This window comes from Thamnophis elegans, chromosome 1, assembly GCF_009769535.1.
Source record: "Thamnophis elegans isolate rThaEle1 chromosome 1, rThaEle1.pri, whole genome shotgun sequence".
In the NCBI taxonomy this organism is placed as follows: Eukaryota; Metazoa; Chordata; class Lepidosauria; order Squamata; family Colubridae; genus Thamnophis; species Thamnophis elegans.
Window position 1 is genome coordinate 149,012,033 of NC_045541.1, and position 18,389 is coordinate 149,030,421.

The 18,389-nt window shown below is 37.7% G+C and overlaps 1 protein-coding gene across 1 annotated transcript; it reads left to right on the forward strand.

Moving 5' to 3' along the window:
- The first annotated feature begins 33 nt into the window (after positions 1 to 33).
- On the forward strand, positions 34 to 18,337 carry ZFYVE21 (zinc finger FYVE-type containing 21). The gene is made up of 7 exons (XM_032234878.1): positions 34 to 245; positions 2,191 to 2,241; positions 4,640 to 4,808; positions 5,388 to 5,463; positions 7,021 to 7,112; positions 16,538 to 16,680; positions 17,642 to 18,337. Exons 1-7 carry the CDS (start codon positions 114 to 116, stop codon positions 17,675 to 17,677), a joined length of 699 nt encoding a protein of 232 aa, XP_032090769.1. The 5' UTR covers positions 34 to 113; the 3' UTR covers positions 17,678 to 18,337.
- Positions 18,338 to 18,389: the final 52 nt, after the last annotated feature.

An 18,389-nucleotide genomic window follows, 5' to 3' on the forward strand; every position in this document is an offset into this window, starting at 1 on the left:
CGATTGGATAGCTGGGGCGGGGCGGTGGCTTCGGATTGGGTGGCTGGGGGTGGATCGATGGTTTGGGCGCGTCGCCGTGTGGCGGCGGCTGTGGTACGAGCTCTGAGGTGAAAATGTCGGGGCGCCAGGCCCCTGAAGGCAAAAAGTTGATTCGCTCCCCTAGTGGGCTCCGAATGGTCCCCGAAAACCGGGCTGCGCAGAGCCCCTTCGGATTGGAAGAGCCGCCGTGGGTGCCGGATAAGGAGGTAACGGTGGTATGGTGGCTCAGGTCTGGACTCTCATTCAGTGTTCTCCCTCCTTCCAGTCTCTGCCGCCAGAGCCTCTCTCTTCGGTCCCTATTCCTGTGAAGAGCAGGCCTTGGCGGAACTTCAGTGGTGCACTCCGCCTCATCTCCCCCCCCACACTTTTTAAAAAACATTCAGGTCTTTTCTCCTTGCGCGATCTTTCCCCACCCCACCCCGCTGCGACGCTCAAAGCTCGCCCTGAATTCAGGCTTTGGGTCGATTCTTTAAACGTCTTGCCTTAAAATCGCTCTCGACCTAGAACATCAGAACAGCTTGCTAAAAACGGGGCCAGAACTTGATATGCTGTTCTTCGGTTCGCCAGCAGGGGGTGTTTGAGTAGAAAACAATGGTGGCTTGATTAGAGGGGTCCTTATCAATCAGTGGTTCCCAACGTGGGGCCCAGGCCCCACAGGGGGGGCAATTTGATTTTTAATAGGGGCAATTTGAACCTTGTTTAAATCAAGTTAATGGCTTTTTAGGCTTCCTATGCATGAGTAGAGTTCACTTTTTGAGTAAGGTAAGAATTATATGTAAAGGGGGGGAGGGGGGGAGGCACCAGTATTTTAGAGAGGTTTAGGGGGGGCATGACCAAAAAAAGGTTGGGAACCACTGTGTCAGTGCTTTGATTGGGAGCTACCCAAAACTGATTGTAACCTGAGTGGCTATATAAAAGCTTTAAAGAAATAGAATAGGGAAGTTCTGTTGAAAATATTGGAGATAATTGAAAGAATTGTCCTAGAAAAATAAGGTTTACTTTCAATAATGGGTAATGGATTAAGTACTATATGGGTGAGATATTTGAAGGGAGAAGTATTCCCATTCATGGAAATATTAAGGAAACTGATCACATAGCTAAAGAGACCTGGGAAACAAATCATAGCTTGGAAAGAAAAGCTGAGGTGATGGTAGAAGCTGCAGGATCTTAAGAGGCAGAAATGACACTGGTTGTTTCAGACTTAATACTACTGAAACAAAAAAAAATGTGCTCAGTAGAGCAGGCTACCACACACCAGAATTGACAACAGACATATAATAAATCTTTCTTTGCAAATGCTAGGTTGACACAACAATAAAAATAAGTCCTTAGCTACATGTGTTGTATGTATTTTATCAAATACTGGAAAACCATGAATTAACAAAAAGTTTCAACAATATTGCAAATAATGCCAGTTCTAGGATGTTTGTTAAATGATGTCAGAAATAGATATTTGTCTAGAAAGTAGGTCGAAGCCGGTTGGAGTTTAGAATGTTGTCCAAGAACAATAGGATAAAGTATATTTCACAGCAGCCCAACATACATTATGTTCCGTGAATCATGAAAAATATTGGCAGTATATATTGTCCTTATGTGGATGAAGAAAACTTTGTGATTGAGACTTGTAAAATGCAAGTCTTCATAACAATATATGTGAAGGATAACATTCTGTAGTAATCTCTATTTCTTCAGGGCTACCTCCCCTTTTCCTGTAGAACATATTTTTATGCTCAATATAAATTGGTGTTTTTTATCCTTTTAAGTAAAATTATATTTCAATGGAAAATGTATAAAGGTGAAGACAATCAAGTGTCCAGGAATCTGCTCTTAAAAGCTCATTAAAAGAAATGGTAACATCTGAGATTGATTTCAAGTAGTTTTAAATCTGGACTTTAGATGTGATCTCAGAAAGATGTCCTTAGCGGGGTCATACTAATTGTTCTGAATCCGAACTACAGATGATCTTGTATTTTTTCTTTTAGTAAGAAAATATTATGGTACAGAAAATGAACTCTGTAGAAGTATTTTATGAGACTTACTCATGCAAACTAATGAGGCTGTTTAAAATTGTGTCACATAATATGCCATGTGTTCGTTTAGTCTTTGGCTGAAACAGTCAAACTTAAATATCTTTGTATTATTATTTTATAGTGTCCTAGATGTATGCAGTGCAATACAAAGTTCGACTTCATAACCAGAAAGGTAAGAGTTTGGATGCAAGTTTATTGTAGAGCATTCCCCTGAAAGCAATAAAATGTTCTTGTCAGTCACCTTTGAGTAGAATGTTCTGCAAACCAAATGAATGTGTTATAACTGTAGCATTTAGGATAGGGGTTGTTTATGCTAAAAAAAATAGTGTAGCTTGTACTGAACATACTTAATAGTGAAACCAAATGTTCTTTATGTTTTTTCTATATTTTTGGAATTGCATTGTGAACATTTAATTTTTTCAGTAGATGGATTTATTTATTTTTTTCATCTTCTTAGCTGCATGTCTCAAACAGCAACTGGGCAGCTTATTGATTCTAAAAATATAAAAAACTATTAAAACATTTAAAAATATTTAAAACAATAGAAACAACCAAATTATATATATACAGCAGCCAAGATTATTAAACAGTTAACATTTAAATTAACAGGAAATTAAAAAAAATGGGGCCCTTAACATATTCAGAGTTCCAGGCTCTGCTGGACTACAAAATGTGTATCATTTGCTTTTAAGTATAACCAAAGCCAAAATTACTAATCTCGCTATACATGACTATGGTATGCTACATATGCAATAATAAGAACTTTTGACAAATCTGGCTCTCTCTCTTTTACACTGTTATCCTAACGGCTCATTCTCTAATTAGATTTTTTTTTAATCAGGCCATGCAAGCGATACATATTACAGTTGAAAACTACATATTGTGCATACACTTTTTTATGCTACTAATTTGCTGTGTTCACATATTAATTCAGATTATATTTAATTTTGATTTCTTGAATAAACCAGCTGCCCCGGTTATACTTATGTTTAACTTGGATTAAAATTCTAACACATAATTTTAGGCCTAAATGAAATAAATCCAAAGTTTGCATGTTGTATGGATTTAGCTGTTTTGCTTTATAATTGTGTGTGTGTGTGTGTAGATTATATGATCATATAAATTATGTATTGTATCAATTATATGCTTCACAATTTCTCAAATAATGTATTGATTTCTTTTGTAGAAACTTCATTGAGCTTTTGATAGGCAATTACAGTAGCAAAATTTTTCAGAACTGTAGATATAAGGATGCAGTACTGTATAGGACTACCAGAATAAAAATCTGGATCTTGACCATTTGATGGCACAGTAGCTCTACTACTATCTAGCATTCATTCAAGATTATTGCAATCTTGATCTGATAGCCCAAATATTTCTCATCACAAAAGATGTTTGTTTGACAAACATAATTTGAATAGGCAGTCTGTTTCAAATAGCGAAGGAAACATTTAGCTTGATCAAATGTTATTTTCACATTGTATGTGAAGCTGTAGCTAGCCTAACCATGGACTATTGAAAAATCCCACAGCTGTCTAATTCATAGAGTATACTAAACCTTATATTAATATAATTTTTACCATTCTTTAAGGATAAGATGTAATTTGTTTGCAGCTTTGTATGTTATATGAATACTTTCACTATTTAGCAATAGCAATAGCAGTTAGACTTATATACCGCTTCATAGGGCTTTCAGCCCTCTCTAAGCGGTTTACAGAGTCAGCATATTGCCCCCAACAATCCGGGTCCTCATTTTACCCACCTCGGAAGGATGGAAGGCTGAGTCAACCTTGAGCCGGTGAGATTTGAACAGCCGAACTGCAGAACTGCAGTCAGCTGAAGTAGCCTGCAGTGCTGCATTTAACCATTGCGCCACCTCGGCTCCCGAGGTTATATATTTATATATGTATGTATCTCTCCTTCCTTTCTTTCTTTCTTTCTTTCTTTCTTTCTTTCTTTCTTTCTTTCTTTCTTTCTTTCTCTCTCTCTCTCTCTCTCTCTCTCTCTCTCTCTCTCTCTCTCTCTCTCTCTTTGTATTAAGTACTGTTTATATTCTCTAACTATGTAACTTTTAGCTCAGTTAGGTAGTTAAACATTAATTGTGGTTTGCTGATAGTTATTTATACTTATTATATTTCTACACCACCCATGTCACCTAAATTACTCTGGGCATTTGATATTTGAAGCTTGCTGAATGTGCTTGTTTTTTTAGAACAGGGAAAGGAAAAAAAAACACTGCTTATTGTACTCTGCACTTTCATGGACCGATTGCTAGACTTCCATAGAAATTAGAGAAGTATTACAATGTGATCTGCAAGGACAGCTTTCTTTGGTACATGAGAGTTCAGACTTAATTCAGACATTTTTCTCCATCTGTTTTTGTTTTTGCAAACATTCTGGTATTTTTTTTAACTTGTCATATCAGGATTTTATCCTCTTTATACTCCTTGCATTTCCACTACAGTATTTATTTCTCTTCTATCTGATAGAATTTGCAATAGAGCAGAATCAAATATTTTAAACATAATGATCTAATTTTGGTTAATCTCTCTCTTTCTCCTCTATTCCAGCATCATTGCAGGAGATGTGGAAAGTGCTTTTGTGATAAATGCTGCAGCAAGAAAGTGCCTCTGCCTCGTATGTACTTCGTTGATCCTGTACGCCAGTGTGCTGAATGTGCTCTCATTTCTCAGAAAGAAATGGAGTTCTATGACAGGCAACTCAAAGTGCTTATGAATGGTAAGTATTGAATATAGATTATATAGACATTATATAAGATTGGTTTGGGGTGATATGCTTCATAATAGTAATAAATACATGACATAAAACAGGATAGTGAAATTTGATTCAAAAATTACACTTTGCCATTAAGTGGTATATTGTGGTATATTGAAGGCAGTAATGGATAGTAGAAGGCAGAAACTATATTGTTAAATTTGGGTAATATCAGTAAAAATTTAGTCATTATATATTTTCCCTTTAGTTATTACACTTCAGTAACAATATTTGCATGTCTTAGGAAAAGATACTGAACGTTGTAGGTCTGCATAAATTTTGGAGCTTCAGCTTGGGTTTTTCTGGTATAAATACATCTTTGGATTCCAGAATGAAAAATGGTAAACCTCTGCACATTATAATAGGAATAATCTGGATATGCCCAATTTTTCTTTTTCCTTTTAGTAGCAAAAGTTCAGAGAAAGGATAATAGACAACTCTGTATAGTAAGATTGAGAGTTGCACTTTTAAGCTTGTTTTAGTTATATTGTATTATTAAAAATGTATCCTTAATTCTTTTTCTTCCAATCCTGGAATTTTGAGGTGCTACATTCTTCGTAACTCCAGGGACATCAGAAAAAACAGAAATGATGGTTTGTCGACTTTCCAACAACCAGAGGTAAGAAATGTGTTGTTTGCTATAAGGAATTGAATCAGTTGTAATCCTTTTCTGAAAAATATTATATTTGCTACATACTTTGTTTTAACATTTTGAAAAATTACCTATCCAGCATCCCAGCCGTTATTTCCAAAGTGTTATCTGAGCAATATTGCTATGACTCTCTCTTAGCAGGAAATTGATACTTTTTCAGTTTCCATTTTTGAAGGTTTTGTCTGTGGTTGTATGTATTACTTTTTGTTTTTCTTATAATTAATAAATAGGCTAGTGTACCTTATTATTTTTGTATTGATGATTGTATAAGCATGTTCTTATTGGAGGAATACATGTTAATATTTTGGAAAGATAGCTAATGACCAATATTTTTCAACATATCAACAAGAGATTAATCTCCTTTAGTGAGTTAGGAAAATCAATATCTTTCTTTCATTATTTTATAAAGCTTTAAGGAGGTACCGTGTTTCCCGAAAATACGACCTATCCTGAAACATTTTTTGAGTGGGCAAAAATATAAGCCCACCCCTGAAAACAAGCCCCCTGGACAACCCCCCCCCCCCGGCCAGGCAGAGCACCGCTCACCGACCTAGCGGTATCCCGAAGGCACCAAGCCATGGGAGCCGGGGGGGGGGGAAGGCACTCACGCCTTTGGGATACTGCTAGGTTGGGGAGTGGCGTTCAGCCTGGCTGGAGGGGGGAGTTGCTGGGCGGCTGCTCCCTTGTGAGCGGGCTCCCGAAGAGCTGGGTACAGCCTCAGGGGCGAAGCAGCCATGAGGTGACCATGCTCACGAGCTACCGCCTAGCAACTCCCCTCTCCAGCCGGGCAGAACGCCATTCATTGACCTAGGGGGTATCCCTAAGGCACCAAGGCACGTGACGCTCTTCCCGCTCCCCAGCTCCCGTGGCTTGGCACATTAGGGATATTCCCTAGGTCAGTACATGGAGCTCTGCCCGGCTGGAGAGGAGGGTTGCGCGAGTGCCTGTTCCGCCCCCAGTGGCTCTTCTGCCCCCATGCCTCCCAGCCTCACTATGCCCTGGCCCAGCTCTCCCTGCAGAGTCAGGGCGCCGCCCCCCACGCGGCGCTCTGAGCATAACTACTTCTCCAGCTTCCAAACTCCAAAACCCGGCTGCTGAGTCTTCCAGCAGCGGCCATTCTAGGAGTGCGCTGTATGGTTGTGGGCCAGCTGCTGGAAGACTCTCTGTCCGGAAGATAGTTTTGACACATGGTAATTTGTTTAAAAATATAGAAGTGTTGACAGAATCTAGGAGAAGGTTTTCTTGGATGGCTTTAAAAGTGTTAGAAACATTTTCAAAAATTTTGTTTGAGAATGACTAGTCAATATATTCTTTTTGGAAACTATTTTAGTATATTATTTTTTTTTACGATAAAACACTTTATTATGAAGTGTACAACAAAGCATAGGTACTACCAATGATGAGTAAATAAATTTAACAAATGTAATGTCTTGTAATTATATAAATGATTGTTTTATTTTCTAGTATGGGATTTAGCATGTAAGAATTACTAATTAATATACATCAAATGAATTCTTTGTGTAGGTATCTATTTTTGGATGGAGAAAGCCATTATGAAATAGAAATTTCACATATCTCCACGGTCCAAATTCTTACTGAAGGATTTACTCCTGGAGGTAATTTGTTATTAAGCATAAATAGTAATTGGAAACCTGCAGCTAGGATCATTGGGTTTTGCCTTTCATAGTTTATAAGCCTTTAAAGTGTTGTTGTGTTTTTGTGACTGAAACCATAATTACAGAATTCCTCTATCAGTATCTATATTTCAGGCCAGACAACACGATACATTGCATCTCTCTTCTCTGCCTGATTCTTACTAGCTGTATATATTTCCTTTCACTTTCTCATTGCTTCTCTTTAATTTCTTTCTATTGCCATTTTTTAATTTTGCCTTTCAAATGTCTATCTATTTTATCCTGCTTTCTTTCCTAGTGTGTTTCTTGTCAAATCTTCCTAGAATTAATTGATAGTTAACTTCTTGGGATATTTTCTTAGATTGCTTCTTAATGGCAAGCATTATGCAACATATTTGTCTCTTTTTTTCTGGGATACATATCTTACCTGAAATATAGGGTAAAAATCAGGATAGTGTAGTTCTGTGGTGGCCAACCTATGGCACAGGTGGCATACAGAGCCATATCTGAGGGCACACGAGGCATTGCCCTATGTCAGCTCTAGCGCGCATGTGTGCGCTGGCTAGCTGATTTTTGGCCTTCTGGGGGATGTAGGAAGTCATTTTCACGCTCCCCAAGCTTCAGGAAAGTCTCCTGAAACCTATGGATGGTGCACAACGGGCCCAATGGGCCCACCGTAAGTTTGGAAATGAACTTTTGGTAGGTCCGTTGGGGCATTTTTTTTGTCCTCCCCAGGCTTTAGGAGGCTTTCTTGGAGCCTGAGGAGGGCAAAGAGCAGACCTACTGAGCCCACCAAAAGTCAGAAAATGGGCTGTTTCCTGCGTCCAGAGGACCTTTGGGGGGCGGGGGGGGGGCTCCCAGATTCTAAGAAAGGCATGCACGCATGCGGGGGAGGCAGTATGGGGGGGGGTGTCATGCGCGCATGTACAGGTGAGCACACCGTGGGGGAGCATTTAATTATGGGCGTCGGTGCGTGGGCGTGCTTTTGGCACCCCCAAGGGGAAACAGGTTTCCCAGTCACTGGTGTAGTTGTAAGCTGCTGTACCAGGAGGTCCTGCTTCAAATAAGTCTCAGCAAGAGAAGTTATTTGGGTGTCCTGGGGCTGGTGACTCTCTTAGCCCACTCTACCACATCAGATGATTGTTGTGGAGGAGAAAATGGAAAACAATCTTTGTGAACCTCTGTAGAAAATGTATGTACAATCAAATAAATAAAAAAATGGGAACGGATTGCCTTTCTTCTGGAATCATTTTAATATTGTGAAGGAAGGGGGTTGGTTATTTAGATGGCAATAGTTTAGAAACATCCAGTCTGAGAATTTTGTGATATCATGAACTTACAATTGTTAAGATAATACTGAGCAATTACAGGGCCACACAGTACACATAGTCCATAGGATTTCTTTCTTAAGAATGTGATTGCTTAGACAAGTCTATTTTAATTCAATTTACAATGTTAGTAGTGATGGTCCTTTCAGATTAATGTAATACCTACATATGCTAACGAACAAGATTTTCTATGTGATTCAGTATAATTATTACATGCATACATCACATTTGTGCACAATGAAAGTACTGTTGAATAAATATATTAACTGTCAGATTGTTCTTGATTGCTATCAGAGTGGAGCTTGCAAATATTTATTTATTTAATTTTATTTCTTAACCACCCATCTCTCTCAGGGGCTCTGGGCGGTGTGCAATATAATCAATAAAATTTTAAAAAATCAGAATTAATTTAAACTTAAAATTATAAAAAAATATAAAATTTCAGAAAAACTGCAAGATGGGCACTTAGCAGTTGTTAATACAGGTGCACAACTGCCCAGTTGCATGGTCCTCTGTGTCCCCCATGTAAGGCTGGATAGCCAAGTTTTGACCCCTTTGAGGAAGGCCAAGAGATTGGAGGAGAGATTACTCACCTCCAAAGGTAACATGTTCCACAGTATAGGACAGCGGCGGCGAAGGCCCTCCTGCTAGACTCCGTCAGTTGAAATTCTTTGACTGATGGGATCTACAGCGTACTTGAATGAATAAATGGGATGGGCTGATGTAAGGCGATGAAGCCGCTTCCGTAGGTAGCTTGGCCCTATGCCATGTAGGGTGTTTTATAGGTGATGGTCATCACCAAGGATTGGACCAGGAAGCAAGCTGGTACTAATGCAGTTTGTGGAGCAAAAGTGGTAATTGTGCCCTTATTTGGGCACTCAGTATGGTTTGCACAACTGCATTCTGCACCATTGAAGCTTCCAGATTCTTTTCAAGGGTAGCACCATGGGTTGAAATAGTCCAGTTGGGAGATGACCAAAGCATGAGTAATTGAATGGAGGGGCCCCCTCTGCAGGAAGGGGCATAACTTTTACACAATGCAGCAGGAGCCGTGAGTCCAAAAGTTTCCCCAAGTAACACACCAGGACTGTCTGGGGTAGTGCAACCTCATCCAAGACCAAAGATGATAAACTCCTGGATACAGAGGGGCCCACTTCTTGTCGGGGTTCAGTTCAAGTCTGTTGTTCCTCATCCAGACCCCCACAGCCTCCAGGCACCACAAAAGGACGTCCACTATGTTTTCATAAAAGCATTTTAGAATTTTTCCCTTGAAATTTTGTTGCTGATTCTACTTCAGAAATCTTTATTGTTTAAAACAAAATGCAGTGTTTATTTACCTGAAGTGAGCTTGCTTATAATAAGTAAGAGACTTAGAACTTCCAATTTACTTGTGTTTCTTTATACTTTTCTGGATATAATAAAACATTTATTTTAGGGAATAGCTTCTGCCACAGATGTAAGCATGTAATTATGACTTGTTTCTCACTTCATTAAGCTAGCAAAAAAGGTTGATAGTGGCTGTATTTGCAATATGTCACAAACTTACAAGTATTCCATGAGAAACTCAGTCATTGTTTCATTCCAAATCTTATGTTTAATGTCTAATTATATTTTTTTCAAAAAAAATTACAGGATATTTGCAATATAAAAAAGGAGAAAACTACTGGCTTGATAATTAAGATAGAAATAAATATTAATTCAAAATAAACTCATAAAACAAGAAACATGATGGGGAGTGTCGTGCAAAGCAGATACTATGAATTATTTTTGGAATGTCTAGGAGTTACTTTTAGCTAGTATTAACAACAGGACGACTTCTTAAAGATGTGGCTGGTAATTAAACGAATAAGTGTATAAAAACTGTTGTGTTCAACTATTTAGAATCATTGAGAGTCTGGTAATATGCATAATAATTGTTTGTAGGATGTAATTTAAAAATATTTATATTTTGTACATGTTAAAGTAATATGGAACTGAAATATGAACAAATATTAAGCAAGCCCTTTATTAAAGCACATTGTTTTAAGAAAATTTTGGATTGCAAGTAGCTCATTCTCCTCCCCCCCCCATAACATTGTGTTAGCCACAAAAGTAACTACTATATACATTCTTTCATTAATTCCAGTTCTTAAAAATACAATTTTTTTGCTGACTTTTAAACCATTAAAGCTAGATTACATAACAATGTGGTGGTGAGACTTCAGGAAAAAAAGAATAGTAAAATTTGAGACCAAAGTTTCAAGTATTCTGTCACTGGATTAGATTGCATTCATATCCATTTCTTCTCTGTAGCTTTCTGTATATTTTTCCAAATGACTTGATTCTATCTGTTTATTTTTTATGGCTATAAATTGAATCTTCATTTTAAACCTTCTGTATTTCTTTTATTAACATTTCTCTTCATTACTTACCTGCTTCCTTGATGTAGAAAACGACATTCATACTTATACCTGCCTCTTGGAAAGTGGATACATTATGGAAGGTCAGCACTGGTACTCATTACTCCTAAGCATGCTTTTTGTATTATTTTTTCAGTATATGAGGACGAGTGCAGACACAAGTTTTTTTTGTGGGAATATTTCTTTAGTGGCTGAACTTCAGATCCATTCATAATCAGCCATCTCAATGGCCAACTAACATTCTCCAGGCTACATCTAGCCACTGTTCTTTCCCCCACTCTTCGTCTGACAGCTACATTTTTTGTGAGCAGGGATTGGGTGGTTTCTGTTTAAGTGAGAAAAAGAGATGTGCTCATTTCATAATTCCAGGGTGGGGGGTGGGGGTGGGAAAAGGCTTGTAGAAAGGAAAACCCTTTCACTGGATGAATATCATAAATCCAATAGGAGATGGTTTCAACTTAGCTCCCCTCCCCCAGCAGAGATCTGAAACTATTTTGGCTAAGGAACTGACTTGATGTTGGAAAAAATGGGAAGGATCAGGATTAGGAAAACACGAAAAGTTATATTTGATATACATTTAAAATAAGTTTAATGATACAATGTGGGAAAGATGTAATGCATTGCTTAGCATAGCCGCAAACAGCTGCGTACCTTATATTTCTATAGAATTGCACGTAATAAATTTGATGAAATACTTAGGCTATGACCTCACTCTGGAAGTGGCAGAACTTACTATTGTTTCTGGTTGCTTCATCACCTTTCCTGATTCATTTGTCACATTGAGAAGCCTGTAATACCTCTTTGTTGCAACTCTACAGTCATCTATGGTCACTTCCCTTGCATGCATCACTCTGAGGATGGAGTTGGGTAGGTGTTAGCTTTGAACAGATGAATTAAAATGACAGTTTTCAGGCAGTGGCCACAATTAATTACCCGAGGCAAAGGATTCGTTCTGCCTCACCAAAAGACTAGTTTGATTACATCAGTTTGAACAGAGTGTATAAAGTGATGTAGGAGTTGATTTGTATATTCAGCCTTTAAACTTAAACTTAAAATGTAACATAGCTTCATACTGTTTGAATAATTGGCCTGTGCAACTGTTCAGATTCAGTTTCAAAGGGTGATTCAGATTTCTTGAGGGAGCAAATATAGTTATCTGTAATTTTTAAAACAGCCATGTCTTTCCCATGACTGCGTTCAGCAGTTGCCAAGTGATACTAGGAAAATATGTACCATATTATTCGGAGTGTAAGATGCACCGGAGGTATAAGACGCACCAAGGTTTTGAAGAGGCAAATTAAAAAAAAGGTTTGCATTCTGCAAAACTCCCAAAAATGGCCCGTTTTTTGTCAAAACAGGCCCGTTTTTTTTTCCTACACGGCCATTTTGGTGCAGGGGGTGGGGATTCGGGAGGCAAAAAATGCTGTATTCAGAGTATAAGACGCACCCAGATTTTCAGCCTCTTTTTTTGAGGGAAAAAGGTGCATCTTATACTCAGATAAATATGGTACTTGTTTTGAAGAGCTTCAGAAAACATACTCAGTTTAGGTCTTGCACTGACTGAAATACTATTTTGGAATGAAATCCAAAGAACATACGGGTGAAACTCAAAAAATTAGAATATCGTGCAAAAGTTCATTTATTTCAGTAATGCAACTTAAAAGGTGAAACTAATATATGAGATAGACTCATTATAGGCAAAGCAAGATAGTTCAAGCCGTGATTTGTCATAATTGTGATGATTATGGCTTACAGCTCATGAAAACCCCAAATCCACAATCTCAGAAAATTAAGAATATTACATGCAATCAATAAAACAAGGATTGTACATAGAACAATATCAAACCTCTGAAAAGTATAAGCATGCATATAGCAATAATAGCAATAGCAGTAGACTTATATACCGCTTCATAGGCCTTTCAGGCCTCTCTAAGCGGTTTACAGAGAGTCAGCATATTGCCCCCAACAATCTGGGTCCTCATTTTACCCACCTCGGAAGGATGGAAGGCTGAGTCAACCCTGAGCCGGTGAGATTTGAACCGCTGACCTGCTGATCTAGCAGTAGCCTGCAGTGCTGCATTTAACCACTGCGCCACCTTGGCTCTATATGTACTCAGTACTTGGTTTGGGCCCCTTTTGCAGCAATTACTGCCTCAATGTGGTGTGGCATGGAAGCTATCAGCCTGTGGCACTGCTGAGGTGTTATGGAAGACCAGGATTCTTCAATAGCGGCCTTCAGCTTTTCTGCATTGTTCGGTCTCATGTCTTTCATCTTTCTCTTGGCAATGCCCCATAGATTCTCTATGGGGTTCAGGTCAGGCGAGTTTGCTGGCCAATCAAGCACAGTAATCCCACGGTCATTGAATCAGGTTTTGGTGCTTTTGGCAGTGTGGTGCCAAGTCCTGCTGGAAAATGAAGTCAGCATCTTCTCGTCTGCGGAAGAAAGCATGAAGTGCTCCAAAATCTCCTGGTAGACAGCTGCGTTGACCCTGGACTTAATGAAGCACAGTGGACCAACACCAGCAGATGACATGTCTCCCCAAATCAACACAGATTGTGGAAACTTCACACTGGACTTCATCTTGCAGTGTGTGCCTCTCCATTCTTCCTCCATACTCTGGGTTCTTGGTTTCCAAATGAGATGCAAAAGTTGCTCTCATCAGAAAAGAGGACTTTGGACCACTGCCCAACAGACCAGGTCTGTTTTTCTTTAGCCCAGGTAAGACGTTTCTGACGTTTGTTGTTCAGGAGCGGCTTGACAAGAGGAATATGACATTTGAAGCCCATGTCCAGTATCCGTCTGTGTGGTGGCTCTTGATGCACTGACTCCAGCCTCAGTCCACTCCTTGTGAAAGTCCCCAACACTTTTGAATGGCCTTTTCCTGACAATCCTCTCCAGGCTACGGTCATCCCTGCTGCTTGTGCACCTTTTTCTTCCACACTTTTCCCTTCCACATAACTTTCTATTAATGTGCTTTGATACAGCACTTTGGGAACATCCAACTTCCTTTGCAACTACCTTTTGAGGCTTTCCCTCCTTATGGAGGGTGTCAATGATGATTTTTTGCAACTGTCAGGTCAGCAGTCTTTACCATGATCGTGATTCCTACTGAATAAGACTGAGAGACCATTTAAAGGCTCAGGAATGCTTTGCAGGTGTTATTGCTTAATTAGCTGATTAGAGTGGGACACTTTGAGCCTAGAATATTGCACTTTTTCACAATATTCTAATTTTCTGAGATTGGGGTTTTCATGAGCTGTAAGCCATAATCATCACAATTATGACAAATCACGGCTTAAACTATCTTGCTTTGCCTGTAATGAGTCTTATCATATATTAGTTTCACCTTTTAAGTTGCATTACTGAAATAAATGAACTTTTGCGCGATATTCTAATTTTTCGAGTTTCCCCGGTACTTCAGAAAACCAACAGCCTTGTTGCTAGATCAGTGTTCAGTGATAGTCATTAAAAATTTTTTTTTGTCTACTCAGGATTATTTTAGCATGTTGGGTTTTTTTTAATCAGACAAAACTGAAAAGAATGCCGTGTTAGTTTTATCTATTGTTGAATTATCTATATGCTGTTTAAACTATTAAATCACCATTTAGGTATCCCAGAAAGCTAACTTAACTATGGTTCACAGTCAAAATTTAATGTTCAGACAAATACATGTATCATTGTATTAAAAATAATAAATTGAATTTTAGTATTCTCATATTAACACAATTTAAGAGCCATACGTTTGTTATGTATTTTTAAAATATATTCTGAGACATTACAACCCCAAAATTGTTTTTAATACAGTTTCCATTAGTAAGTCAGCTTCATAAAATGCTAATCTTCTAGAAATAATAAATGTGTCTACAGAAAATATGGTAGAAGAACAGTCCAGTCTTATATCACTACTCATGAAAGAGGAACAACATCAGTTCTTTTATACTACTATTTTATGTTCACTTAACGACTGTAATGGATCCTGTCCGTTATGGTCTGAAGTTGTGACAATTGTAAAACAGACGAAGCAAACCAGTGGTTCCCTATGGGCACTATTTTGCTGAAAATAGGAGGTCAGTATCAATTTTTGACAAAACCCACATAAAAGACTGTTCCCTGATTGTGGGATGCTGCAAGCAGCCATGTGTCCCAGTTGCCGAGCACCTGAAGTACTATCATGTGACCACACAGAGGGCGACCATCGTAACTTTGAATCTGGATCATAAGTAGCTCCCTAGTAGGCCCACTGTAACTTTGAACAACTGCTAAGCGACCGGTTGTAAGTCAACTTGTATTCTTTCCAATACAGTAGAATCTTGGAAATAAATTATGTAGAAAGACTTGAGAACAGGATAATAGAATGGGACTAAATTGCAAAAGAAAGATTGGATTGAATTGAACAGTATCAGGCAGAGGCTACGTAGAAAAAAAAATCCAAGAAAAAAAATATCTCCCAATGCTTCCCTAAGAGAGGCATTTGGGCAGAAGATTGACATGACATTTTCAATCATGCGATGGAAAGTATTGGAAAATATTCAAGAAGACATCCTCTTGTGTGTGCTTTGTTATTCTCAAATCAGCAGTTTCTGCATTTCTGCATAAGTACAAAGATTTAGAACTGATTGATTTTTTTTCTACTAAAAAGGAATAAATAGGGACTTTGTCTTTGTGATAAGATTTCTTTGACACTTCTAATGTCATAAACAGAGATGTAGATTTTTTAAAAACGAATTGTAGTGGTTTTAGTTGAGATTTTCGAGTTCAACTCTGAACCACCAATCTCACAAAAAAAAATTTCAAAATACATGTCAACTTGTAATGGATAGGAGTACAAATATTTTTTGTTGTTGAAGTAGTATTGAATTGGGATGTACCATAATCATAAAGGTGGCCTGACTTAAACATTAATATCAATTCATGTTTTAGTTCAATTCAGTTTAATATTGTAAATAAATCTGCCTTTTGCAGAATCCTCATACTAAAAAGATGTTTAGAATGATTTCTGTATTGTTTAGTGGATTGAATTATTTTACGTTGCTCCATGTTTTTTTCCATTGTTGCAAGCTATTTAAGGTTTGTCTCTTCTATTTTGTGACTTTTCACTAATAATTCAAGGGCATAGTTTTGTTCTGTTTGAGCATACATCATCCAAATAAATGTCTTGTATAATGCACATTCTCCACATATACTCTTGAAAATGAGGCCTTTAAAAACACTAGTTCTGTTAGACATTTGTCTTATAACCTCAAAACTATCCAGTCTGAATACTTGCTCGGCCATAATTGTTTTGCATGTGGCTTTCTATTTTTTGATGTGACTATGTAACCTAGAGTTTAATACATTACTCAGTATTCTTTCCAGTATTTATCAGTGATTGGGGCTAGAAAGAGATGATGGGTTAACCACCCACCATTGTAAGGATAAAGCTATATTTGCTTTGTAGTGTAAATCTGTGGATTACATCTAATGCCACTTGAGTAAACTTCCACTTGCACACTGAGACGTGCTCTTGTTCTCCTTTTTCTAGGTGTGGTTCAGAATTTTACTCAAATGTTTGGACTGCATTTTGGGATGTGTAATTTTTCTGGTGATAGAATCCATTATGTCAAAAAAAAAAGCTATGGTTTGGAATCGCCCTTTGTATTTGTAACAAATAAAGTATTTTCCCCATATTTCCCCCCTTAGGAGGCAATACTCGTGCCACAGGTATGCTGCTTCAGTACAAAGTACCAGGATCAGATGAATTCAAACAGATTAAATTTACTGGTGGTGAAGATTTCAGTTCCAATAAAAAGCTATCAGCTACCTGGCTAGCAGCAATGCATAAGGTAACTAAAGCAACTGTTAATTAAATCACGCCTTAAATGTCTTTAGGAGTATTTTTAGATAAACCTAATCTACTGTTCAGTTATCAACATCCAGATGCCAATAGGAAATTGGCAAGAAACACAGTTAGCAACTGTCTTTTCCACCAGGGGGATCCACTGAAATTCAGAGTCAAAATCTGCAAAATGGTGGGTATGCCATTAAAATCAAAACCATGTCTCTTTTAAGAGAGTGTTTAGCTACTAGACTATTAGTCATATACTAAGTTGAGGTAATCTTCAACTTATGACAGTAACAGAAACCAGAATTTCCATTGTTGTGATGCAGCCAAAACATATGACTCTACCATTTAAGATGGCAGTTTGCCACCTGCTTGCCATTGTTAACTTAATCCTATGGTAATTAGGCACTTCTAGCTGCTGTAAAATGTCACAATACCCCTCTCCCACAGTCATGTGACCATATTTTGGGCATTTAGCAACTGGTTTGCCTTTGTGGCTAATTGCAGTGACTTGCGATCATCTGACCATGATTTGAGATTTTTTTGCCCATCAACTGCTGTTGTTTAATGACTTGCAAAAAATGTAAAAAAGATGGATCTAGTCCCGACCTGCAACTGCGGTGTCTAAAATTGAAATTACGGTTCCAATTATGGTAGTAAGTTGAGGACTATCTGTATTATGGCCATAAACCAGCATAAATGTTTGTGTACAGATTTTCATATAAAGAGAATCATAGTTCTTTATCTTTTGAAATTCTAGAAAATTTTCCATGTACCATTTGATGAATTGGAATCTTAACATTTAGCACAGCTTGCATTGTGTTTTTCTGTTATTATAACAATTTGAATGCATTCAGAAATAATTCAGCCCCACTGCTGAACTGCATGTGCAATTCCAATGGTTTCTAACAGTGACAATTCATATGTTACTTCTTCCTTTTTTGTTTTTTGTCATCTTACAGGCAGCAAAACTTCTTTATGAATCTCGGGATCAATAGGTAGTTTTTTGGAACCGAGGGGAAAAGATCAACTCTAAAAATAAGCTTCTTACTACTTGCTATTTACACATGGTATAGGGATTCTCCCTTCCTCCTTTCCTACATTAAATGTGGTTCATCATGTGAGCACTGGCCAATTATAATGTGAGTATTTGGACCTATAAGTATTCACTTATTTAGTGTGCAATATGTATACAGTTTATTAATGCTTTAAATAGAGCTCTGCATCTATGACTTTATTTTGTTAAATCTTATCTGCACTTAATATGTAAAATGAAGTGTGACTGCACTATTGCTAAATATATAGCACAATTTTTATAATGCAAATTATGTAATTCACTTAAAACCAATCCTCATTGTTCCAGAAAAAAGTTCTTCAGAAATGTAGATCTCAGGTTTTCCCCCCATATATCCGAATGATCTATCAAATCCGTCTTAGGTATTATTTTATATAGAATCATCATTTTTTCTGGTGAGGGGTTTGTATCATGAGATTAAAGCTTTTGTTGTTGTTGTAAAATTAAGATTTACCAAATACTACAAATAGTGCTGTGTAAATTGGCCTTTTTGAATGAAACTGTCAGCAAAATTGTTTTTCAGGTTTTATGGACATGTTTGTGATAATTTGAGATTTGGCTAATAAAATCTTATCAAATACTATGTAAGTTTGTTTGATGTAGCACTATTGAGAATTCATTTAATACGTGGATTG